Here is a 17,011-nt window from a genome sequence, read left to right on the forward strand (position 1 = left end):
TTTGTGGATTAAAGGGGAAGGGGTCTAACCATAGATTCATGGGTTTAAAATTTGTGGTAGCCACAGATTTGAAATTGGAGGTCATCAAACATAGTTAGCTCTTTAGATTGGAAGTTAAATTTATTATCTCTAAGGGGGTTGTTGTAATGGCCAAGGCAGGGGCTGGGGTTGATAAGTGGCTAGTTTTCGTTTCAATCTTTTATAACATTAACTTTATATGCTACAAAAGAAGAGACACCAATATGCAAATAGACATAACGGGGACACCTACCTCGAGACATCACAAAGTGGCTCTCGACGGTAAGGGTATGAGAGGATGGGAGGCTTTGGCCTTCCCTCAGGCGCTGGAATTAACCACTCACTCACTCCAAAGTTAAATTTGCTATTTTAGGCTAGAAGGTCGACAGCTGGAGCACAATTGGGTAGGAGTTTGTTTTTTAAAAGTTATCTATAAAAGATAGGCGCCTGAATATAAAATTTGAAGTTCTAGCTACTCCTCGTGAAAATATTCAAATGAAGCGCTTCCTGTCAAAATTTTATAATGTCAAAATTTTATAATGTCAAAATTTTATACTAAAAGAAAAGGGAAATGACTTGCTTGCCTGCTGAACTTTATATTTAGGACAGATGCAGCTCGTCTGCCCTCGTACAGGCAAGTCCTCCCGCCTCTTGCTTCAAATCCAGTAATAATGTTTTTCTTCGTGGTACCATAGGCGGATGATGTTCCGGTAATTGTGAACCCACTGAATCTGTTCAGTATTGAATTTCTCTCTCTCTCTCTCCCGTCTGCTTGCATCTTTATTCTAAACGGATGCTCTCTGGTCCTGTGGCCTCTGACAGTGTACCAGAATCGATGGGCATGGAGTTCGGTATTTTTTCATGGTTTCTGTAGTGACCGCTTGGCTTGCGAGGCGATTGTTTCATTCGTCTTAGAGTTGCACACCAACTGTTTGATGGAACGCCCAAAAGGATATTGCTTCTCTGAGTTTATAATTTCAGGTGTGATTAGGCTGGGAAACACTTGGATATTAGATAATTGGAATGGATGTGATGTCATGGAATGTCACCTTTCCTGGTTAAGTGCAAGGTTGGGACTGCTACGAATGGACCTGCATCAGTTTGTTTGGTTGTCACGAGTATGGGAAGACAACAAGAGCCGCGCCAAGATGGATGTTCACTTGGCATTTGTGACAAGAACAGGAAGAGCTCGCATCTGCCTATTGCCTTTGGCTTGATGACACAACATGATAAAATACTGATAAGCGTGTAAAGCTTGTCGCGGTACTTTGTGTTTATTCTAATGATCTTTGGTTAAGAACTTGTTGATTGAGGGATCAGATCAAAAGGAACCTAAGCTGCTTCAAAGAGGAGCTTGCTGTTGCAGTAAGTTGATGGTATGTTTTGATCTTCATTGACAATATGCCAGTTACTAGTAATTTCTAAATTTTTGGTTCACTAGTTGAAATATTTCCTTTTATAAGTGAATAAATTTTATTGCGGAAAGTTGTCCTGGGAAATTCATGCTTACTTGGTACCATCACTTTCGCATTTTTTCCTCTTTGTCACTGCCTAGACATGCTAAAGCTGTGTGACATGGTTTTGCCATTTATGCACTAGGGGCGTAGGCGTTCCTATTCACTAGAAAGGGTGGGAGTGTGAGGGGAGCGAGAGAGGGGATGAAGGGGGAGGAGAAAGGGTCAAATTGGAGTTCCTGAAAAACTATCTCTTGATCATGATACAACAAACAAAAGATTTAATTTTAAGGATAAAAGTGAAAAATAATATCTTTTTGTTGGAGTATTTGGACTACCTAGGTGCCCGTGCCTCTGTCTATGTGTTTAGGCGCACTCAGTAAGGAGCTTAGGGGTGTCCTTTGACGACAAAGTTTTGCATGAGTGTCAGTTTGTTTCTCTTTCTCTGTCATTATAGAAGTGAACTCAAGGAGAGCATCTTTTTAGAAACAATAAAGGTAACTAAAGGAAATTCTGTGCTTCCAAATTCAGTTATGATTTATAAAACAAGTTTACCTCTTCCAAGAACGATGAAATGTTTTCTAACAAAAGAGACCTTTTTATCCTCTAGAAGAAGAAGTTATGGAACGTAATGGAGCACAAGTTTTGCTTTGGTGGACAACTTTCAACAACAATAGGGTTGCAGGAATTCGTAGAACATGAAGTCCAATCAAAAGGAAAATTTAAGAGCACATCAAGTAGAAGAGTTTTTCATCAAAGTAAACATGGAATTCGTTTTGTATATGGTAGCCAAGATCAGCTTCAGCAGAAGAAAATATCTGGATGAAATGAAAACAAAGAAAAGATTAACTGTATTTGGCTTTGTTGAATTTATTTTCCTTTTCCTTACAAATGGTTGGTACTTCTGCAACATTGTCACTGTTAGATACTAATATGTGTATCTCCACCCAAATATCCACACTGACATAGAGGCATCTGCAGTACGACACAAATAACTATGCAGAAACACATGTTCAAAAAGAACTGTCTGTCTTTCAGTCTGTCCACCAACTATTGGCGTATAAAGATGTGCATCAGACTTAGGTCTGTATTCATGTTCAATTGTTGCTTGTATTCATCCTAGATGTACTTCAATTGTCAGCTGACATTTTGTAAAAGCATACTGTCAATTTTGTCCAGTCATAGCATATTAGATTAGATACGCAATTACGCTGAAGGTAAATTTATATTATCTCCTTGCAGCAGCCATGTGACTCTAATCAGCATCCCCATGAAAGACGTGCTGCTCACGACCTGGCAAGCAGGTAGATGTGAATTCAATGTTGGCTACTCATTTCGATATTTTTTTTTCTTAGGTCAAGTAGCACTTTAGGTGCATCTGAAGACAAGGATGCTTTGAACCAGGCACTAAATGTTGGTTTGCTTAATGAAACCAACCTTCTAATTTAGCATTAATAGTCTTTTGCTTCCTGTAGGCAAGTCGTATGCAGGCAACATCCATTGCAATTATTTAGCGACCTAATTTCATATTTGAGGCTTCAAACTTGGCAGTTTGGCACAGTACATCAAAGTGAAGCTATTCCTTCCTTAAAATAGACTATTTATAGGCATACATTATCTGCGCAAAATCCTCAAAACTATCGAGTAAAGTCTCCTTCATATCTGAGGCTCCAAAATTCGCATATGCTTGGTATAAGTAAATCTGCTTCACAACAGAAATAGTTGTTTGGCCTGGTAATCTGGCTAGTTGCAAACATCTCCAGGTCTTACAAATTCAATCCAATAAGGTTTCGGTTACAATAAAGGTTTCATATTCAGGAGGATTAACACCTAAGTGGTCATAATCATGCAAGAGCTGAAACGCTTTAGTCAATACAGATTGAGCCTTGCTTAGACCATGAATCAGAAGAAGGTCCTAGTGGGAAGCACCTGAAGCTGGTCAAGATCCACTTTTCTATGTATTTTACATCTAACTCTAGATTGTTCTATTTGGGTCATATTGAAGGCTTTGATTTTCTCCATTTATTTGGGCATCCTTTAATGGAAATAAATGCTTTGTGAGTGATGGGTTCCCATCTTGAACCATATCCTTTCCTTTTATTACCCAATATCATCATCATAAAAGTGGTATTCTGTCCAAGACGGTACTACGCGAGTCAGGTCTGAGGGTACAATCAACATGAAGCGAACATGTTCGGGTTTAGTGAAGTCCAGGTCTTATGAGCTACCTGACCCACTTCAGCTCTCAGGTGTAATAGGGGATGTGCTGCGGCCATTCTCTCCAAGTATCATGATGGAGGTAAGGTATGGTAGCATGACACTTATGAGCGGAAGCGCCAAGAAGCCATCTGAGGTAGCCATGGTACCATTAGTGCGGATAGGTGGAGGGATTTCTAATGGAATGCTCTATACTCTGGTAAGAAAATGCTTTTTTACATTGCATAATAATGATGGATGATTTTGATATTCATTTTTGATGATGACGGCTTTTGAGATTTGAGGTCTTGGGCATGGTGTTCAACTGCTTATAGAGTCAGGGTAGGATCTTGCAATAGGTTGATCTGGATTGAGAGCCAAGTAAATCTCAGTTGATGATGACTCTGTCTGAGACTGGCTTTGGAGATCTTTCCACCAAATCATGTAGATAAGTTTATTTATATTTGGGTTCATGCCATATGCTTTGAAGCATAAAATACACAAAAAACGTTTTTTTGTTCAGAAAATAGCTGTTTAAAACATGAAAAGTAAGTCAGCCAAAAAAACAGCAAAAACTATTGTTTTTTTGAAAAGGGCACATATTTTTTTTCACATTTTTCCCTTTGTTTCATTTTAGGTGTTTTTTCATGTTTTTTTAACGCCAAACTACTTTTTTCTGTTTTTTAATTTTTCTTTGTTGCTTATCTACTTATATTTTTTGTGTTGTCTTATTAGTTTCTCATTTATTTTAGTTTCCCCTGTTTTTTAAGATTTTTTTATTTTTTAAAAAATTTACCATATTTTTCCCCTTTTTCCAGACTTGCCGTATTATAACTGAGAAAACCATCGCCGTTTAAACCATGAAAATGCTAGTGATTATGGCTTCAATTCAATCCTATTTTGAGCATACCATGCCTTAGGCTCGTTTATATTTTCATTTGCTTGGTTTTGCTTTTGTATGGTGAAGGACTGTTTTCTGGTTTTCTCCATTGACACTATCTGACCAACCAACCTTGTAATATTTTCTGTTCATGGTTAGATCTCCTTACCTTAGCAAGCACCCTCAAATTTTCACGTTGAACAGAGGAAGGAAAAACAAAAATGAGCAAGATGCAGTAGGCTCAGTAGGAATTGAACTGGTCGCCACTGCATATTTAGGGCCTCGATCATTAGAGCTGGTCTTCGATTAAAAAAGAGTATCCACCAATTGCATGCAGACGTAGAAATGAGATGAGCTAACTTTACCTGAGCTCTTTCGTGGTTGTTTGTTACGTCCTTGATGCCAGAGGCAGTCCACGTTGTGCCTATGGCTAGGCTTGCATGGATGCACCTGGCCTCATTTGGCTTGAGATTGCCATATGGGTGTGTATATGCAAATGGTTTAGATTCAAGTCGGAGCCCTGATCATATCCAAATCGTTTGGAAAGACCCCAGGTTTTTATTTGGATTAAGTTTGGCATTGGGATCCAAATCTGGATCATATGGCAACTATATCTTTAAGTACATAAATATGTTATTTTATGCTAGCCGAATTCAATTTAACTTTTGTTTTACGGTATTGTTTTCAAATTTCAAAATTGAATCCACATTCTGCTAGTGCGTAGATCCAATTTTGTCTGATTGATTGGCATCCTTAATGGGTAAGCTAGAGCAACCATGAATATCTTGGGATGTCCCAGTTTGAATTGTGATCCGTACATGGTGCAGTTGACCTTTTTTGAAGTTTGAAAATTGAAGAACAAATCAAAATTATTCTGATTACTAGGAAGGGCCAAAAATTCTAACGAATTGAGTATAGAAATTCCAAAATGGGGTTTGGATGGCCCATGTTGCATTATTTCCTATTATTTTCAGTCTAACTTATTTGTAAAATGTCCTCTTGAAAATCAGTGTTGCTGCATTTGGCATATCTGAACTTTTCTATGTTCCATGTTTGGAAACCCAACTTTTTCCAGCTATGTGCCTGATGGCCGATGGGATGTAGCATCAGTTTCCAAACATGCCAAAGTATTGATTTATAGTTTTATACTGATTCAAAGCAATATATCCACAAATATTCATCCCTTAAATCCAGAAAAATGTTTAATGATCAGGGTTCCTGCCTCTTTCTAATATGTTGAAACTTTAAAATTTTTGCTAGATACTTTTACCTTAGTGGAGAATGATCCTCTGTGTTGTGGGCATGTATGTGCATATGCATGTGTATATGAGTTTAACAAAGTTGAAAAAATGAAGTTATTTGATACTTCCAGATTATGGTGGACCCAGATCATCCTAGCCCTTCAAGGCCTACACAGAGGGAACAGCTTCTTTGGTATGCTAAAAATATCTTTCCTCTTATCTATCAATGATTTTTTTTTTCATGTTATTAACATAAAATAATTAGAAAACAAGGGGTAAAGTGTCTAATCTAAAAACATTAATTTTGCACAGGTTGAAGACAGATATCCCAGCTGGATTAAGTTCTGCTTTTGGTTTGTCACAATCTCTTTTCATTCATTTTCCTCAGTCTACTAATGGTGTATTGTCATGCTTTATTTCTTGTGTTTTGGTATGATAGATTTGCATCTATTATTATTTATCATATATTAGCATGATGAATTTGTATTTTAGATTATTATATTTTGTGATAAAGGGGACACTGGTTGGGATATGTTTAGGACCACTTCAATGTTCTCCAAGGAAACCCTTAATTTTTTCTCATGCCCACTCCCTGATTCCTTGCAGCATAAGTCCCTCACCGAAGAAATTAATCTCTTTCTGGAGTTTCATTAGTGCCTTTCTCAGTAGAACATGCAACTGCTTCATGTTGCCAAGAAGAGCTCTGCCCCCACCTGGTTAAAGAGTTCAATAACAAAGTTGAATCTGATGTTGATAAATGTCGAACATAGCATGTAGGTATATAAGTGGATCAGATATATCTGATGTTGTGTCCATTTAGTCAATTCTAGTAAAATAGTTGAGATCCAGTTATTATCAAATTCAGATTCAGTATTCAGTTTCATTATTGAATCCAAATCTGAGTCTGATGTTCAACTGAAATCTGCTGAAGGTCCAATCTGGTTACGTATAAATGTTAAATCTTATAATGGCTGGGTCTGAGTGCGGTTTCAAAATACATTATCTGAATCCAGCTTTGAATCTAAATCTGATTATGTAGGGTCGATCTACTTGAATTGGATATCGTCCGAAGTAAAACTGTTTATATCCCTAATGGCATATACAGCACATCTTTTCGCTCAATGCTCTTTGTAGTATTAGTAATGGAATCCATTAAATTCTCTATTCCAAGGAAAAAATTGTCTGCACTTTAATGGCTCCACATGCCAGGTTATGGAGTTTGGTCTAAATCTTTCAATTGATGGAGGGCCATAGTTTTGTAACTTTATAATTTATATAAAGCTGTATTCTAAATCCAAACTAATCATCCTAGTATCCAAAGCACACATTTACCCAAAGTGCTCACCTTTTCAACTAGGCTGGTCACCTACACACCAAAAAAAAAGACCTCCTTTTTTCCTTCATTTTCTACTTTTACCTCTATTGTATTTTCCCCTTTTATTCTTTTTCCCTCTTTATTCTTGTTCTTTTTTTTTTCTCCTTCTCCTCCTCCTCCTTCCTCGAACTTTTTTCTTCCATTTACTGTTTCTGGCTTGCTGCCTAGGTTTTTCTGAAGGTGCACCACTTAGACCTGCCTAGGACTTTTGACTGTTAAGCTAATTGTGAACTTCCTAGTGGATGCAGAAAGAATACCTAGGAATTTCATTCTGAGAACAAGCATGTAAAACATGCGCTTCTTTCAGTTGTACATAATATAGTAGCATCATATACTATACTATGTAAAGTAACTTTTGAGAAACTAATATCTTACATCCTTGAAGGTTTAAGGGGTCTAACTGTAACTGATGGTGTGACATCTTATCTTACAATATGATAGAACGTGTATTTCGTGTTGCACCTTTAATTTTTAAGAAGGTGAGAGAAGAGGTTTTTGTTGAATTCAAACTTAATATTAAGCTTTTCAGGGATGATATTCTTGCACATTTAAAATAAAAACAGAAAATTTAGACTAATTTCATGCAACAATTTCATATACGAGTCTATTTTTGTCCACAAAAATAAAAAACTTCAACTATATGTCCATTAAGTTGTTTCAGCACTCTGATGAGCAAGTCATACACAATAGAACTTGTATACTTGATACCTATTTATGTAGAAGCAGTTTAGGAGGTTGATTTTTAAGTTTTAATTATTTCCAATGTAGCATATACTTGTTATTTGTTAAGTTTATGCAATTCATATTTTTTATAAAGAGCATTTTTCGTTATCTTTTTATGTTGTTTCTTTTTCTAATTTTTTGTTGATATTTTCATATTGGAAAAATAAGTTTGTGATTTTTCACATTAACATGACGTAACATTACTTGTCTAATTTTGGACTTGACTGGTAAATTTTAAAACGCATTTTACAACATTGACTTAAGTGTCACCAAATAGCTTAAGTACCATTTGGCTGTTGTTGATATGCTACTGGCTGCGTTAGCTAAATTACATGGAGGGTCCAATTAACATTGATATAAGTGTAATTGATAAAACTCCTGATGCTGTATTCAGCCTGTTTACAGCCAAGGTATTATTGTCTTCATTCTAATGATAGCACCAGCAATAGCTTTTTAAATGCAGTCGATACTATAGCTATTATATGGAGGGTGGCATCGTTGTTGTCATTGCTATGATCTTCTTCATTATAGTGGTTCTGCAGTAATCGTGGTGTCAGTGTATGTTTTATATCTATATTAACGTGTATGTGCATGCAGGATACTTTAGATGGTTATAAAATTGTTATATTTTTAGTTTTTACCATTTCCTCTTCAATGGCAAAACAGGTAATCAAGTGGTAGAGTACATGGCTCCCAATCCACGGCTTGGCATACACCGTTATGTCATCATGCTGTTCAAGCAGAAGCAGCCACTTCGCATGCTTGAGCGAGTTCCTCTATCACGAGATAATTTCTCGACTGAAGCATTTACTGCATCCTTGGGTATGGAGACAGCAGCGGCCGTATTCTTCAGTTGTGGTCGTGAAAGGGCACCCCGTTCTAGTTCAAGCTACAGGATATACGGTGAACGGGTCATGGAACATGGATAAGTGTAAGTCTACCGGTTGTCTGATGATACTGTTAGATTTTTGAGAATAGAGGATTTTTGGACTCGATGAATAGATGAGATTTAGTCCTACTGTTGGTGCTAACAAGTCGTGTGTGTGTGTGTATTTGTGTGGTGTCAGTGATGGCACTGTTAGATGTTTGAGAATATGAGGATGTTTGGACTCGATGAATAGATGAGAATTAGTCCTATTGTTGGTCACAAGTCACATTTGTGTAGTGCACACACACACCACACACAAAATATGTTGGTGTGTGTGTGGTGTGTGTGTGTGTGTGTGTGTGTGTGTGTGTGTATATATATATATATATATATATGTATGGTGTTTATTTTCTGCAGCAGATGTAACTGATATCGCAGATGTATGGTACGCTATCGGACACCACCTGAGCACCACGCTGCCCGTGTTAGGTACAGACTACAGTCAACATATCCAAGACCGTGATCATCATATTTTGGATTCGGTTAAAATTCAACTTAAAATTGGGTTTTTTTTTTTTTAATCACATCGTGTATGTTAGTATGACAATTGTTTTGCTTATATTGTCTTGGAATGCTTATAGAATATAAGTTCATAGCAATGTTTAACGTACGTGACTGGTGCACGTATGCCGAACCTTGTATGTTAGATGAACTGAGTTTATTTCTCCATCATCATCATCATCCTATGATTCTGTACTTTGTTCATTAGTTTTTTTCTTTATAATTTATAAGTTATGCATATCATGAATGTATTGTGTTGTTTGTTTAAAATTTTATTTTGTACTAGAAAATGTCCATCATCATTTTTTTTAAAAAAATTTCTCTCAACTGTTCACTATGATGAATCAAGCTTCTCATGAGTGAGCTGGGTGATTCTGGGTAGCCAGAACCAGTATCCAGTTTGCCACATACAAGGTGATGCCCTCATACCTACTGTTTTGGAAAATCCCCTTTGCCGGCTCTCAATTGACCCCCCCTGACCTTGATGATGCACATGCACTGCATTTACAACGGGACGCTGAAGTGCAGGACAAACATTTTGAACTCGCGAATCAATCGGAGCAGTCATACAGTTGGCAGTAAATGAAAAAAAGATGGAAGCAAATAACGATAGTGGAATCAGGAGGAATCAACTGCTTTGAATAATATTAAATGATTGATGAGATTTGCTGAAACAGGATGAAGTAGGAAGCGAATTGGGGGCAACCAACAAATCTTAGAATAGAGAAGCGAGTTTCCTGGTAATTATTTCCTGCTATGCATCAGAGACTTGGAGTTGCGGGTAGACCTTCTGATTAAAACTCTCCGAAGTTGATGTGCTCTAACTTTTTTAGTCCAAAAGTGAATATTCTGAGATTTTCCGCTTGGCGGTTTTCAAGAAACCTGTGAAGAAAATCTGAGATCTTGAAACCCATCTTCTGCAATTGGCTTAAAAAAATGCTGAAACCTCTGATTTATCTTTTCAATGGAATCTCCCTAATTCATCATTAAGCTTTTTTGCAGATAACCTTTTTGCTCCCAATTGCCAAAATCTTTCTCAATACCTTCACGTGAAATGCTCGCCTAAAGAAAGACAATAACTTTGGTAAAAAGAAAAGGTGAAAGACTCCAACGAGAAAAGAAGCATTGGAAGGAGGCCCATGTTCAGCACAGTCGCTATACTTTCTTTGTAACAATTACAGGCTTTTGGTTTGAATTATTGTACTTGAGATGTCAATTGGTTTCATATTCATGCTTTCTCCCGTGGAAGTGTAAAAACGGAAAAAGCAAAGATAAAAAGGAAAAGTTGAGAGCACTATGGTAAGAGTAGCTGGAGTCCAGGCATAAAGATGGCCTACTCTTTTAGGCACTAATTGGTGCATGTCAATGTTTCAGATTTGGATTGGATATTCAACCAAACCTGATTCGATTAGTCGGATTCCAACGCTCTCTCAGTAGATTAGGTGGAAACAAATTAGCAAATTTGAGATTCAGATGCGGTATTCAGCTTTTGGCTTGAATCTGAACAAGTCTGAATCCTGATAAATATTCCCAATGATAATCGTCATCATCATAATCATACTCTCAACTTTTTTGCAGCATTGCAGTAATCAATATTCAATCTCAAAATCCGGAGTTCAATGAAGGTGGCAAAAGTGACTGAAGAACAGTAATATGCAACATTTCATATTTTTACGTTCCTTACTTAGAGCTTTCAGCATGTTACCTATGGAGCTGTTTGGCAATAGTAACACTCTGTTATTGCTTAGTGAATCTTCCCCAAGAAATGGGGCAAATTCATACGACACTGTAACAAGTGCTTCATGAGTCTGCTTCACTTTTGGGAATGATTCATGGGATAGAATAATATGTTACTATTGCTAAACAGCCCCTACCAATGCAAGTGCATTGGTGAGCTATATGATTTGGATCTAATTTCTTTCAATTTGAACAATGTGAAATCAAGTACAAATGAGTGGAAGTTTAATGGCTAATCGTGCATTCAAACGCTGTTTCAAACGCAAGATTTGGACATCAAATCTGATCTCCGGTACTAATTGGATCAAATTGATGGATTTTGATGGATTATAAATTTGAAACCGAACACATTAAAGAACTGACCTTCAAACTCTCCGTACATGCAATCCAAGGATACTGAAGAAAAAAATTGTGAGTTGGTTTGAAGGTCCAACAGAACCCAGTTCATGCGTAACCTTAGACCAACAGCTACCCAAAAACCTGATCGCCTCTTCTTCAGCTGGGTTCGGCCTTTTCAAGGGCAACTTCATCTTAGCATGAGCCGCGAGTCGAGCAGAGCTGGACCTTTCGAGGTTGAACGAGCTACCCTAAAATGTGCTTAGCTCAGCTCAATGCGAGCCGCAAGCTGAGCCGGGACAGACTTTTGAAGTAAACCAGATCTCTAAAGCTTGAATACTCCATGCCCCTTATACCTTGTGATGCAGAGCCAGAAGCAGAATCCAGATCCATATTTATAAAACTAGATCTGGATAAGTTTCAATGTCTGTAAACAGATCCAAATCGCAATCCATCCCTTTCTTTATATAAAGGGACATGCATTGAAAGTTGGAAAGGAAATAAATTGCAAGCTCTTTCTTAGTTTTCTTTTGTTCTTTCTTTTCGTCTAGGCATTTACTTGAGTTATAATTAGTTTTAAGCATACTTTTAGCTTAGTTATGAGTGTGGATGGATTAGGGTTCCTTAATCTTAATTCGTCTTGCATTGCCTTGGTTTCTAAAAGGAAGCAAAGCAAAGGTAAGAGCATTCTAATGGTTGGATTTGTTCAACATGTTCTAACTTCAACTTTCAATTTCAGTTGGTCCAAATGATGAACCAAACCAACGGTCTCCTTGAGGCATTTCCCAGGTCTCCATGCCTAAGATTTTGCCAATATTTGGCGGGCAAGACCAAAAATTTCCTTTTTTAGTACATATTTGATGAAGGCCATTGGTTGCTACACGATATCCCATCAGAACTCCGAAGTTAAGTTAGCCGAATAAGTTTTTTTTAGGTTTACTTCTTCTTCTTCTTTCTTTTTTTTTTTTCTTTTTTTTTTTTTGTCTCATAGAGCATTTGGTTGGTAATCAGGTGGGACTCGCTTGTCTAAGCATCATAATTACAGTAAAAAGACATCCAGAAATTTCAAATGGAGACCACATTTTTTGGGCTAATTATAAAGGTGGCCTTTCTCTGTTGTGCCTTTCCTTCCAAATCAGCACTCTGCGCTTCAATGTGAATTTTTAGACGATACGATTAAGATTTCCCTTTGCACGTTATCTTCCGCTAACAGAAAATCACTCGTTTTTCATTAACAATAAAAAAAAACTCAAGAACATAATTTCTTAGCATTTCTGAATGTTTTGTATTATGAAATTAATCAAGGTCCCAAGGGCAGTTCTCTCTCTCTCTCTCTCCCTAGATCTCAAGATGTTTCTTTATGTTTGCTGAGACTTTTTCTTGGTAGGAAAAAGTTCTTTCATTTTTTTTTGGGGTTTCTACATTGAAAACCTATTAGTAAAACCAGAATTCTTCTCCTCTCTACAAACTTATGCCATGGTATCCTAGATAACTCACATATTTCTTGTGAAATCTTAGGTCTGGATTTGAGATTGTTCAAAAGTTAGCTGGTGTGAGGATAAAAAAATTAGGTAAAATGGAATGAGGGAAGAAACTTTCTCAACAGTGTGAAAAGAAATGTAGAGTGGGGAACACAAGTTTCAACCAACCCCTACTTTTTGTCTGCAACTCCACCCTTTGCTTTTTCTTTTTACAGCAGACTACCTTTTCTTTTCACCTTTTATTTATTTATTTTTTAATTTATTTTCTTTAAGTAAGTAGGTAGCAGCTTCAACTTTTGTCCTTTCATTCTTTCAGTGCCCAATCAAAGGAGCTTTTAGTCTCCCACTCATGGCCCCATCAGTGGATATCCAAAGAATCAAGGCCACTTATTTTGTCTTCCCTTCCCTTAGATTTTTGAATCAATGAGGTGGCTAGGGTTGCCCTACACATGATTATTGGGTCTCTCATTTGGTTAGCAATTAGTTCACATCTGGGCCCCCAAACACCCATCTTTAATTTTAAACTTATGCAAATAATCAATAGATTATTTTATAACTATAATTATAGCTATATATATATATATATATATATGGTATCATTGATAATTTTTATGGAGCGTTTGTATGATATCCTCAAAAATCACACTTTTATGAAAACTTAGTTTTATATTTGGTTTTGGGTTTATTAAAATAGTTTGTGTTTGAGTGACACATAGGGGCAGAGCCAAGGTAGGGCCCCGTGCATGGGCCTTGGCCCCACCTCAATTTAAAAAAGAAAAAAAATTACATGTAAACTTTAGAAAACTTCACTTGTTTTATGTATAAATTTTGAAAAATGATATTTCGGCCTTAATCAAAATTTAGAAACTTTAATTCGATCATCCTCATAAAAAATGTTTGGCTCCGCCTTGGTGACACACTCAAAACATGTTTTTCTTTTTTGGCAAATAACCCAAGGAGAGGGGAAAAGGAAAGTTATGTTCATTCTCCTTTGGAAAACCGGGTTCCCTGAAAATATGATTTTTGCCAAATCCACGTTTTACATCATCCAACACACCCTAAACTGTGTTTTGGAAATGAAATCAAAACCTGGTTTTGATTTGAGCTACCATCCAAAGGTCCCCTCGTGCTTAATTTAGCTTGAAGATCTTAAGTCCAATCTCTTAGCTAGATGATAGAGACGGTAATTTGGACAAACAACCTTGTTTATCGGGTATTGGTTTAAAGCATAGTTAAGTCTACCATAATTGTTGGGTACTGGTTTAAAACATCGTTAAGTCTACCATAATTGTTGGGTACTGGCTTAAAACATCGTTAAGTCTACCATAATTGTTGGGTACTGGCTTAAAACATCGTTAAGTCTACCATAATTGTTGGGTACTGGCTTAAAACATCGTTAAGTCTACCATAATTGTTGGGTACTGGTTTAAAACATCGTTAAGTCTACCATAATTGTTGGGTACTGGTTTAAAACATCGTTAAGTCTATCATAATTGGGTGAACAAGTAATAAAAAGGTGGTAAATGCTACGCTTGGCGGTGCCTAAAGGAGCGGAATGCAAGCAAATGGTAAGGCGGCCTGCACTCAAAAGGTCGAAGGTTCAAATTTCACGGTCGCTCTCATGTTTTAGTATGTTATTCATACGGGTTGTAAATGGTAGCAAGAACGACACTCAAGTGTTGAAGGATGTTCATTTAATCGGAACTTTAGAATCATAAGGGTATGGTCTGAGGGTTTTACTTTTTAACCTTAGGGTTTTACCTGACTTTTCTTAAGTAAATATAAAGGAAAAAAAATACTATTAAAAGCAAATTAAGCTGTAGACGGACCCCTTTCATTTTCTGTGGATAGATCCCTTTAAAGTTTAAACGAGACGGCATCTCGTGGCAATAAGGTCACGCGTTTGAATGAGGGATTCGTTTCAAGACGCTCAGTCTCAAGAAACGCTCGCTCGGTCCCGTGACTGATCGTCCCCTCGTTCGGAGACTCCCGGAGCTGATGAATAAAGTTTGTGGTATCACCGTCATTTCGGCAAAAGTAAAAGGGCTTCCTACTTTTCAGGGTTTTGAATATCGGAGAGCAAGTCATGTATGCTAATTGTCACCAGAATTTTTTTTCCTTGAAATTTGCTTTACGTGTTTGAGAAAAATTAAAGAAGGCACTTATGTTTGGGTGAATAACAAATTACTGATTTATAACCTCTAAAAAGTTAGGAAACAATTACTCCAATTTATGAGAGGAATTCTCCAAAGGTCACTTGTTAAAACAAAATATTGACTTTTAATAGAAAATGACAAAGTATTCACTTAAAAGAACTGCTCCTCTCTTGGCTTATCAAGGTTTTTTTTTTTCTTTAAGAGATCAATTTTAGTATTTTCTATTTGTGGGCAGTTTTTTAAAAATTTCTTTCAAAAGTTGAGCACCTATCTTTTGTTGACTTTTAAAACTTTTTATATGGAAATTTAAAGTTTTCTTAGCTTGCTGGAAGTTCTTCAAAAATTTCTTTCACAAGTTGGGAACATATTTGTGAAGCTGTGGTATGTTATTTGTTCTAAACATTAGAAATTTTTGTAGATTTATTCTTTGTACTTTTTTGGTTTGAAACTTCCTATTGTTGGATGAGTAGGAAAACTAAAACATAAGCTTCAGCCTTCGCCTTTTCAGGATAGCCTTGAGGTAACACTCCCGTTAAGTTTTAACTTGTATATCGGTACATGAAATTAATGTCCTAAAAACTCGAAATAAAAATTAACCGCCTGCCAACCCTCGCTCCATCAGTGGTGCTAAAGCCCTTCAAACAAACGTTAGAAGCTTCCTGTTACTTTCTATTAAGTTAAAGCACGCTTTTCCCTTGCCTAAAAATCCTTTTGTTGGCAATAATGGACTTCTAGTACCAAGATAATCTCAAATTCAGTAATAAAAGTGAAAAATTTCTGTTCTCAAAGAAAAAAAAAAAAACCATGAAGGCAGATGATAAATTTAGCGAACTGGTGGAGAACGAGTCAGCACTAGAGGTAAAAAGAAGTTCTTTTACCTCATGCATCATTAGACCTTAGAGTTTCGAGTGCCGAATTGCACCATATGGACGTCGACACATTCGGACATTTCTTCAATTATTTCCAATTCGATTGGTTAGATATAACTTTTTTTCTTTTTGGCAAAAGGATTTCGAAATTAGTTGAATTTCGATATATACTTTTGCATTACCATTGAATCCCGAGTATATAAATGTCAAATTTGCGTGTTATAAAAAGCTTTCATCTAATTGTCTAATATTCTCGTCAATAAACGACCAGCTTCACTAAGTTACTCAAATAAAAAGTGGGATATTCTCAATTTTTAAAAGTGTTGGTCACACTCAAGATTGAAGATATTCATAGGTTGCCTTAAAATTAAGTGCAACTAATGCACATCCATACTCAGTAGGGGAGTAAAAAAAATTTGATTGAGGAGCACTAATCGATTTTTCCTTTAGGAGAATGAGTGATTGCAAGGCACTGATACAAGCACTACATGCGGCTAGACCTAGCTGAACCTAAGTCCAACGTAATCACAATGCAAGATTTTAGGGGCTGGCATGAGCATGAGCAGTCGCCCACATCAGTCACATAGTACCTCCGCTACTTCCCTGAAAAAGGCTTGTGTTTCTTAAGTCCTTAAAAAGAAGCAACGTCGTTTATCCTAGGTTAAAATTACCACATATTTCATTTATGTCCTACTTTTTTATTATCTTTGTTTTACAACTTCTTTAACATTCACTATTTAGAATAAATGTCTGATTTCGTCTATGAACTTTTCCTTTTTCTAATTTTTCATTATTTACCTAGGCTGCTCCTCCGTGGTCCCATGTCTATCGCGACCCCTCCATTCGAGCTTTTCATAAAGTCATGGACCTAAAAAGACTAATGATTTTTACCATAGTGTCGACGACATATGGGCACTTTCAATTTTTGTATTTTCGAGACATATTTTTGTCACTGGATAGGTAACTTCCTTTGGTAGCTTTTTAACCCTGCTCGAGGCTTAGAGAGCTGGCTAGCCAGGTTGGTAAAGCTGCTACATGGCGTCACCTTACCGACATTCATGCTTGACTTCTATTTGCGGCTGAATTAGAGGAACTTAAGCCAAACTTCAAAGTAAC

At 36.8% G+C, this 17,011-nt stretch overlaps 1 protein-coding gene across 7 annotated transcripts; it reads left to right on the plus strand.

Annotated features, from left to right (window-relative positions):
- Nucleotides 1-593: 593 nt before the first annotated feature.
- LOC116265046 (protein BROTHER of FT and TFL 1-like) lies at nucleotides 594-9,022 on the plus strand. 7 transcript variants are annotated; one of them, XM_050080684.1, is made up of 7 exons: nucleotides 594-728; nucleotides 841-1,394; nucleotides 2,715-2,776; nucleotides 3,722-3,888; nucleotides 5,921-5,982; nucleotides 6,102-6,142; nucleotides 8,554-9,022. In XM_050080684.1, exons 3-7 carry the CDS (start codon nucleotides 2,743-2,745, stop codon nucleotides 8,814-8,816), a joined length of 567 nt encoding a protein of 188 aa, XP_049936641.1. In that variant the 5' UTR covers nucleotides 594-728; nucleotides 841-1,394; nucleotides 2,715-2,742; the 3' UTR covers nucleotides 8,817-9,022. The 7 variants fall into 7 exon arrangements, with proteins under 7 accessions (XP_049936641.1, XP_049936642.1, XP_031501431.1 ...); XM_050080685.1 differs by having other exon boundaries at nucleotides 606-1,394; nucleotides 3,715-3,888; XM_031645571.2 differs by having other exon boundaries at nucleotides 606-1,394.
- The last annotated feature ends 7,989 nt before the right edge of the window (nucleotides 9,023-17,011 follow it).

Source organism: Nymphaea colorata, chromosome 11 (assembly GCF_008831285.2).
Source record: "Nymphaea colorata isolate Beijing-Zhang1983 chromosome 11, ASM883128v2, whole genome shotgun sequence".
In the NCBI taxonomy this organism is placed as follows: domain Eukaryota; kingdom Viridiplantae; phylum Streptophyta; class Magnoliopsida; order Nymphaeales; family Nymphaeaceae; genus Nymphaea; species Nymphaea colorata.

Excerpts from the sequence above, each read along its gene's own strand:
- LOC116265046 (XM_050080683.1), top strand. The coding sequence starts at position 3,652 with ATGAAGCGAACATGTTCGGGTTTAGTGAAGTCCAGGTCTTATGAGCTA. Across the intron at positions 3,889-5,920 it reads ATGGAATGCTCTATACTCTG|ATTATGGTGGACCCAGATCA; the intron begins GTAAGAAAATGC and ends TGATACTTCCAG. Across the intron at positions 5,983-6,101 it reads CAGAGGGAACAGCTTCTTTG|GTTGAAGACAGATATCCCAG; the intron begins GTATGCTAAAAA and ends AATTTTGCACAG.